We start from the raw sequence: 9,899 nt of genomic DNA on the forward strand, positions 1-9,899 counted from the left end.
AATTACTTAAATTCTTTCTGTTTATATTAATCTCGTCTTTGTATTTTATATTATACTCAGTAGTTTACTCTGTTCTACTAACACTAACCTTTGCTATGGGGTTGTTTATTCTTTCATACTACAATTTATTGATGTTCCTAATGCAATAGAAATCAAAAAGATTTTAAATAAGATAACATTTGATAATGATAAATGTGAAATATTTAGCTTAGATGTTAAGAACATTTTTATAGGTCTATCTATTGTGAATATAATTCTACTATTATATTTATTGAATTGGTCATATATTGTTTCAATATTATCCAAATTGGTAATTATTATCAAATCATCCATGTATTTTTTTAACAATAAAGGTTTAGTATCCAATTTCCTTATATTTTTGTTTTTATCCAGGTCATTTATATAAATTCCAATCAGATTAACCAAAAGTGCCCTCTTCCCCATTGGTAATCCTTGTATTTGTTTAAAATCGTGACTTTCATATTTAAAGAAATTATATTTAATACATAATTGTAAACCCTCAATGAACAAGTTTTTTTCTTTAATGTTAGTATCCTTTTCTAATACATTCTTCGACTGGGATGCTCATAGAATGGGACTTAACATCTAAGCTAAATATTTCACATTTATCATTATCAAATGTTATGTTATTTAAAATCTTTTTGATTCCTATTGCATTAGGAACATCATAATCATTTGATCTGTTAAGTTTATTTTTGAAAAAAAACTAGTAATATAATATTAAATTTTAATTCAAACCACCCATACTAAAAAAAAATAAATGTTGCTAGAATCCTGATTAAAGAAGTGATAATATTAACAGATAAAGTTTTTTAAAAGATATAAAAACACAAATTAAAAATATTATTATTGAAAACTTTTATCCGAAAAAATTAATTAATAAATTGTGGAATGAAAGAATTAATAACCCCATAGCAAAGGTTAGTGTTAGTAGAACAGAGTAAACTACTGAGTATAATATATAATACAAAGACAAGATTAATATAAACAGCAAGAATTTAAGTAATTTAAAAAACCTAATCAAAGTAGTATTACTTACTTTTATAAAAATAAAAATATTGAAAGTAAAAAAACAGACAAAGATAGTATACAGAACGAAAAGGGAAAAGATGTTGTTAAGATTAATAATCATCAAGGCTAAATTTACAATAAAGGTAAACTTAATTTATTAAATAAATCAAAATTTGTATCCTTTATTGTCTCAACACTTTTTTATTTTTCACAAGTCCAACATTTTGGCCATTTTAGCCATCCTCAAGGACATCTTCAATTATAATTTCTTCCTCACATTAATTTAAAGTTACTTTTGCAGGCTATTCATTTCCTTTATTATAAGTTAAAAACCTATTTTTTAAAATTTAAAATCATTAATATTTAATTCTTCTTATATAAGATTATCCACAACAATTTCACTACCATATAACAAACCATTTATATATTAATTTTTTTTTAATAATTAATTTTCCAGATGTGAATAGCTTGGAAATTTCTATAAAAGAAAAAGTAAATGCTGAAACTGAACCTAATAGTTTAGGTACAATTTTTTTTTTTAATGTAGTGATTTGTGTTTTTTTTGTTACTGTTTACTATTCCACCATACTATTTTTTTATCTATCCTTCCTTTTCCAGGTGCAAACAGCTTGGGAATTTCTATAAAAGAAGAAGTTAATGATGAAATCGAAACAAATAGTATGTTTTATTTTTTAGTTGAATGTTGTATGTTGTCATCTGTACAGTAATGGTAATTTTTACTGTAGAAATTCTTTCTTAATTGCTTAGTGAACTCAGACATTTTTCAGTAAGTTACTGACAATTAATAGTGAAGCATTTTCACAGAAAGATTTTAATTTTAAGAATTTACTTTGCTTGTGTTATATGTTTTTCTGTTCAGTTGTATTTAACCTCTCTAAGATAAATTCAACTTAACCACATATTACTGTACATTAATTTTTATATTGAATTTCTATTAATTTTATAAACTCGATTAAGTAGTCCTCACGCTTAACTTGTGATTTTTTGGTCCCTACTATGAGGGTATAGGTTTATTCTACTGTACTTTACTTTCTACAGTTTATTAAAAGAAAAATTGTTGATATTTAATCTTTGAAAACTTTTTTTTTTCAAATGTTATGCATTAACAACTAATAATTTCTGAAGTTTTAGTATGATAATTGAATAATTGTATATTGTAAGAGAAATATTTTTTTTTTTTATCCATTCTTCGTAGTTTTATTTTAGTTACCAAAACTTAGTTTTTTAGTATGATGAGTATGTATTCATTATAATAATTTTTTTAGTTTTCATATCCTGAATTTGTGTTTATGTATTTGCTATTCTAGAAAAAACTTAACTACTTTTTTATCATTATTTATTTATTTTTTTTTTTTTGTGAATCTGAAATTATGGTATAAAGCCAACACCATAAGTTATTGATGCTCAATTATTTGTTAATTTATTTAATAATTATTGAATTTTGTTGCAGTCCCAACAATTGATATCAAAGAAGAAGAAAGACTGGAAGTGTACTACGGTGAGTGAAATTTAAGATTAATATTATATTATTGTAAGTTTTTGTTAAAAATGAATCTGAAACTAAACCTGAGAGCTGGTTAAATAATGCATTTAGTGAATAAATTAAAGAATTATTTTCAAAGTAATGATTATTTGATGAAATAATCTCAATAAAATAATTACCTATATTTAATTATTATTTGATACTTTTAAACATTCATTAAAATATAGCAATATATCCCATGAATTATGTATTTATGTACATTTGTGTGTGGAACAATACGTGACACTCTGTTGCCAGTTGTTCTTTTTTTAAATTTTGATAGTTCAGTCAAATTTTGAGTTTCCAGAATTATAACAGATGTAACTGATGTAAACTGATTTCCTGATGAGAATTTTCTCTTTTATTGTTTCTTAAATTTTTTAAAAATATTATTTCAACAGAAAAACTATGAAGGTTGGAAAATATTTCCCTTTACTTGCTCAATATAACAGCGGTTCTGCCAACTTAAAAGATGAAGCTGCCATGTTGACTATATATTCCTTTTTGTCCACTCATTGTTCTCAACATAACAATTTTATTTTGAAGAAAGGGTTATTATAATCTTTATTAAAAAGTTCTTATGATAATCAACAAGATGTATTAATTTTCACTGACTTTCCTTTATTTCCCTCATAAGATGTTTCGGATATATACCCCATCTTTCATATAAATATATGTAATAGGCTTTAAGATGTCCAATAGCCAAACCGTTGTAAAATGTAAATAAAGAAAGATTAGTGAAAGATAATATGGGCTTTGCATTAAAGATTAAAATGTGATTTCCTTCCAGATTGCAGATTTTTAAGTTTAAATTATTATACCATTTGAATTATCTTTTTTAAAGTATTTTTTACTTGTTGGCAGGTGGCCATGTTCATGTTAAACAGGAAGAAGAGCTACTTGTTCCTGACGATGGTGAGAATTATTTATGTTATTGTAATCTTTGAGGGAGGGAGCTCAAGAATAGTATTTTACATTTTGTATTATTTATTATTTTCTGTGTGATCTTTCTCCTTCTTCACTTTAGGGATGCTATATTGAAAGTTACAAATAATGAATAATTTGAATTATTTATTAAGAGCCAATATTTTGGGTTAGAAGCAGGGAAAAGAATCTGGCTTTGCTGGACCTCAAAGCTGCCTTTGGCTCCATTCCAAGGGGCTCTGTATTTATATGGAAGGCTTTAAGTGCGAAAAATGGAGAGATCTGTGATAAGGAAGTGGAAATCAAGAACAATATTATCAGGTCAGTCCATAATTTCGTGCGCATTAATAGCATTCATAAGATTAGCTATGACTCACTACTAGACCAATAAGATTTCGAACCTGTAGAAACTTGTTGTCGCTCGACTAATGTATTTGTCAGTTTGTCACCAATTTTCATGAACATGAGTTGCAAATTAATACTGATAGAAAATTAATATCGATAATCAAAAAAAACATGCAGTGTTATATTTTTTATTTTCATGTTGTGAATGTGCCGGATTAGCAGCGATAAAAGTCAATAGTGTACATGGTGAGATATACTATCTGTGTAATGACTACCCAGAAATCATTTAACAAATTAAAAGTTTGAGAAAGCCTAAGAAAAATGTCCTCTTTTGGTGTATACTAAGAAAGTGTTGTTTTATTATGATAATGCAAGACTGTGTATAACTTAAGTGACACTGGAGAAAATTAGTGAATTGAAGTGGGAGCTTTGGCCTTTTGTGCTTATTCCCTAATTTTCACTTATTTTGTGCCTTACAAAATTTTTTATGAGGGAAAAAAGTTAAATAATAAACCGAGTATACAAAATGAACTTTCAATTTTTTTGGTTTCATCAGAACCAGAGTCCTTTCCAGCAATGGAATTAAAAAGCTACCTGTAAAATAGCGAGAAATTTTAGATAGTGGAGAAAAATATATCATTGATAAAATTGTTATATTAATGATTTTTTATGATTGTTTGAGAATGATTTATTTTATTATAAACACAAACACATTTGATCCAAATATACTCTCAACATTTATTTTCAAAGACTCTCCAATATTTCAGGGCTCAGGCCATTTTCCAGGAGATAACCTATAAAAAATTGTTTTTATATTAATTACTATTTCCTCACAACATACTAATATTTTTTACTATACCTTAAATTTTGATGTCATGTTCTTTAAATTTTCTTCTGCAGGCTAATTGTCCATGTCATATCTTTGCAATAAATTAAATATTAAAATAATATCATGACTGTTTCAAAAATTGCTTTTAAATTGATTATTTACTTTAAAAACTTTTTATATTTTAAATCTAAAAATTTTAATTATAAATTATTGTCTCTTTTTCCACTTACTAACATCATTCATAACAGAACCTACCTTCAACAGGTTAGAACTCTGTTATTACATTTTCATTAAAAATATATTTTTTAAAATTAAATTTATACAATTTAATTAACATTCAATTTTTATTTATTTGTTTATAAGTTATCATTTCTTAAACCCATGAGAATTGTATTTTTATTGTATATATATTCATGCACCCCCCTCTCTTTTTTATTTTTTCACAAATGCATGCTTTTATATGAGTATATATATTATATATACATCTATATAATTCAAGGATTTGAAAATTTATCTTACAGCCAACTTTTTTCTAATAATTATATATTTATTTTACTTATTATTTCAGAATAATAGTGGTTTAGTCTTTCAGAATCTGATTTAAAATTTACTGTATAATTTATATTTTCTGAAATGTAAATTGATTTTAATATTAGTCTTCTAAAACTATTATTTTCTTTGTTAATCATCTTGGCATTATCAAAATTAAAAATCATGTTTATTTTTAACATGTTTTACTAATGCTGTTTTCTTTTGGTCCGTTCATATTTTTTTGTCATTTCCATGTTGATACATCCTATCTTTCATATATTGCTTAGTTTCACCAATATGTGTGGCTGGATAATTAATGCATGGAATTTTATATACTAATCCAGATTGATATTTACTATCTATGGGGTCCTTTGTTCTACTATAATAATTTTTAAATTTATTGTTTGGTTTGAAACATAATAATTCCATATAATAATCCTTAAAAGACCTTTTCATCCTTTCTGACAAACCTTTTATATAATTACAACTATAGTATTTTTTATTATATTTTCATTTCTATTTTTGTTTTTGTCAATTTCTTTTATTTTGGATTTTTTAATATTTAGTTCCTATATTTTCGTTATTAACCCTTTAGGATAAAAGTTTCTCTGAACCATACTAAATAACTTTTCCTTTATTTTCACCAATCTAATTTCATCCATTATTTTTGTTCCTTTATTAATAACGTTGTATTTCATGTGAATAAGATTCATGAATATTTTTGGATGTTTCCTTTCTTGTCCATTATGTTAATGTTAATGTATCTCCTTGCCTCATTATCAACATGTCCAGAAATCTTAAATTGCCCTTTTTTTCTATTTCCATCGTAAATTTTAATCTTTCATGGTAACCATTTAAATATTTAAGCATATTACTTATATATGTCTCTTTAATAATGCAGGAAATGTCATCAACATATTTAAACACAATTTTTTATTTTATACCCGATTTTTCAATTTCTTTTTTTTTTTTTTTTTTTTTATTAAATCATTCATTACTAAACCAGACAGGCATACAGTCAAATGCCGTCCCATTGGAAGGCCAACATTTTGGCAGAAGACTTCACCATCATATTTAAATATTCCATTTTCACAACATAGCTTTATTCCATCTAAAAATAAATTTTTATTCTTTATTATAGTATCATGTTTTATTTCTTTCCATTTTTCTTCTATAATATTACATACCACTTTCAGAGGAATATTTGTAAATAAGGGTACTGCATCATGATTCATCATTATATCATCGTTTTCAATCTTTCTTAACATTAATTTTTCTTTTACCTCTATTAAATTTTTGACATCTATATTTTCATTTTTATAAACATTATTAAAACTACTTCTAACATTTTTTTTTAAATTGTAAATTGGCCCATTTATACCATTAACAATTGGCCTTAAAGGTTTATCTTCTTAAATTCTTGCAGCTCTTTAAGATTTTGCTTTTCCTGTGCTCTCTTTTTTTGCTTACATAGTTTTTTGACTTCTCTCTTTTTTGTCATGAATCTCCATACACTTCCTCTGGTTTTTCTTTTTAGCAAGTTTAACCTTGCCTTATTTCTTTCTTCTAGACCTATCTTACACTCTTTGCCAAACAATTCGTTTCTGGGAGCGAGATCCAAGTCTCCTAATGTATTTCTTTACTTGGAATTCAGTGCTGCTAATGACCAGTCCTTTTCCATTGCAAAATGGAATTATCAATAGACTAGTCATATTTATTTTCTCTGTCTATAGTAGGTCTATATGCCTCTTCTTTACCTATCTTAGCATTCAAGTCGCCTATGATAATTTTTACATCATTCCTCAGGATTAAGTCATATTATCTATCCAATGTATTATAGAAAATATCCTTCTCCTCCTCTTCCCTGTCTTCTGTAGGGGCATGTAAGCACATAATCATGATTTGATATGGCTATATTTGGTTATTAAAGAAGACATATAATATAATATAAAAGGCTGTCAGTAAAAATTCTCATCAATATCCTCATTGTGAATATACAGCTATTCAGATAGGTGTATTAAAAATTATATAATGGGTTGCTTTACCAAAGGCTGAAAAGACATAATGGTTCATAAAGTTGAAATTATTAGGAATCAAACAAATGAAATCTTTTAGATTAATAAATTTATTAATGATGCCCTGTTTGTGGTCTGAAAACAAAAATTATGTCAACTATTCACTATTGTTAATACCATTTTTTAATTTTGGTTTTTCTTCCGCAACCTAGGTCATCTTAACTTACTTTACATAATATTATATTTAATGTTTTACAGATGTTAAACCCTTACTAAATGAGACAGATCAGCTGAAAGGAAGGATACAAATTAACATTCCTGACATAATGGCCCGTCATACTGGTGAGAAGCCTCATCAATGTCCTCATTGTGAATACAAATCAGTTAAAGTTAGTGGTTTAAATAATCATATAATGGCCCGTCATACTGGTGAGAAGCATCATAAATGTGCTCATTGTGAATTTAAAGCTGTTCAAAAAATTAATTTAAATAAACACATAATGACCCGACATACTGGTGAGAAGCCTTATAAATGCATTCTCTGTGAATACAAAACAGTTCGAATTGGAAGTTTAAAGAAACACATAATGTCCTGTTATACTGGTGAAAAGCCTCATCAATGTCCTCATTGTGAATTTAAATCAGTTTATCTTAGTGCTCTAAATCATCACATAATGGCTCGGCATACTGGTGAGAAGCCTCATCAATGTCCTCATTGTGAATATAAATCTGTTGGAAAAGGTGATTTAAAACGACATATAATGGCCCGTCACACTGGTGAGAAGCCTCATCAATGTCCTTATTGTAAACATAAATCAGTTCAACTTGGAGATTTAAAGAAACACGTAATGGCCCGTCACACTGGTGAGAAGCCTCATCAATGTTCTCATTGTGAATATAAATTTGTTGGAAAAAGTGATTTAAAACGACATATAATGGCCCGTCACACTGGTGAGAAGCCTCATCAATGTCCTCATTGTGAATATAAATCAGTTAAAAAAGGTTATTTAAATCAACACATAATGGCCCATCACACTGGTGATAAGCCTTATCATTGTCTATAGCTAGAACAATATATATGGTTCAATTAAATTCACATATAATGTCTTGTTATACAAGTTAGCCACTATTTGTAACTTCATATATTTTTTAAATAAATTTTATTGTATTATTGTTTTCAAGGTTATAAAAAACTTCCTGAGGTTCACTTGTTTGATTATGAGCGAAAACACCCTTCACTTGGCCGGAAATTCTCTGTAGCTTCGTAAAACTCGTAGGTTCACCACAAAACACTTAACCTGATCTACAATCAATGTATAAAGCAGCCTATTGTTCTGTAAAATCTTACTTTTATAAACCATTGGGGTGGAAAATTAAAGAATTTAAAATAATAGTTCTTGACGCAAATTTTGTGGTTTGAAAAGCATGTACTACAATGTAAGAATGTTAAAAAATATAGTATTGTCCAATGATTTTAATTCAATGTATTTTTATATTGATATGAATATTTGACTATCAAAATTGTTATTTTGTCCAAAGTAATAAATTATTATCTGACAAATATTACTTTTATTATTCCTTTTCTCTTCTATTTTACATTTTTTTTTGTTTCATTGAACGTGTTAAATTTAACATTGATAGATGCCAGTCATTATTAAATCATTTTTTTTTTACTTTGTTGATTTAGCAGTTTAACCCATTTCTCTTTAGATCTTAGTTATAAGATTTTTTTTAAAGAACAAATGTCAATACTATAATAAGTTTTTAGTTATTCAATGAATATTTATTTTAATAATTTAGACTAATATTTTTTATATTAATTTTTTTGTGATAAGCATGAATATTTTATCATCGCAAACCTAAAATATGTTAATTTATCCTGTGAAGTTAATTAATTGGAATGTTGGGGAAACAGACAACCTTCATATGCATCGAAAAATTAAAGTCAAAAAAAGGGATTAAAATTATGGATAATGGCGAGGATGAAATTTATCTACATATATCAGTATCAGAAGTTATATCTACAACTCTTGTTTAGATTATATTAAAATAATCTTAAGTTTTAAAAGATATCACTAACTCTGGTAAGATTCTAGAACGTCTATAAATGACTTGGCCAGTCAGAAAAAAAACCTAATAAATTTCATGATGGTAAATCTTAAAGAGCTAAGAGCTAAGTAGCTCAACGAAATTCCCTCAATTTTCACTTTATTCGAGATACTTTTTATTTCAATCTGCATCCACTAATTAATAACCATTATACATTATCTATTATTTCTTTACTTCTTATTATAGGGTAAACTTTATATCGCTATTAAGAGTTTAATACTATGTAGTTATTTACTTCACAATAGTAAAGAAACTCTAAACATCGTTACAGACGGTTTATTATTTCTAAAACACTAGAGTAATAATTATATTTAAATTTTGAAAAAAAAAACTATTGGTTTAATAAATTTTATAGGCTTTGGTATAATGATTCTAATAGGCTAAGATAATGGATGAGATATGGCCGTATAAAACCTCAAATCATTCTGGGATAAAATAAAATTTTAGTCATAATCATCATCTACATCAACAACATCTAAAAAAGATCTGCTTAGCCTGCCAGTAAGAAGAAAACATTGAATGTAAGAGCACCTAAAAGATCTGCTTAGCCTGCCAGTAAGAAGAAAACATT

The 9,899-nt window shown here is 26.5% G+C and overlaps 1 protein-coding gene and 1 long non-coding RNA gene across 2 annotated transcripts in view; both read left to right on the plus strand.

The window, feature by feature from the left end:
* Positions 1-1,488: 1,488 nt before the first annotated feature.
* Positions 1,489-2,554, plus strand: LOC136795470 (uncharacterized). The gene is made up of 3 exons (XR_010843087.1): positions 1,489-1,549; positions 1,651-1,710; positions 2,504-2,554. It is a non-coding gene; the product is annotated as an uncharacterized lncRNA (long non-coding RNA).
* Positions 2,555-3,266: 712 nt separating this feature from the next.
* LOC106691861 (uncharacterized) overlaps positions 3,267-9,899 on the plus strand; it is a gene marked incomplete at its 3' end in the record, with an annotated part of 15,787 nt that continues 9,154 nt past the window's right edge. Inside the window, exons 1-2 of the mRNA XM_067046120.1 lie at positions 3,267-3,294; positions 3,440-3,490. Of these exons, the coding sequence (XP_066902221.1) occupies positions 3,267-3,294; positions 3,440-3,490 (79 nt within the window). The remainder of the gene's footprint in view (positions 3,295-3,439; positions 3,491-9,899) is intronic.

This window comes from Halyomorpha halys, unplaced genomic scaffold (assembly GCF_000696795.3).
Source record: "Halyomorpha halys isolate HHAL.00 unplaced genomic scaffold, Hhal_1.1 Scaffold3868.1, whole genome shotgun sequence".
Classification (NCBI taxonomy): Eukaryota; Metazoa; Arthropoda; class Insecta; order Hemiptera; family Pentatomidae; genus Halyomorpha; species Halyomorpha halys.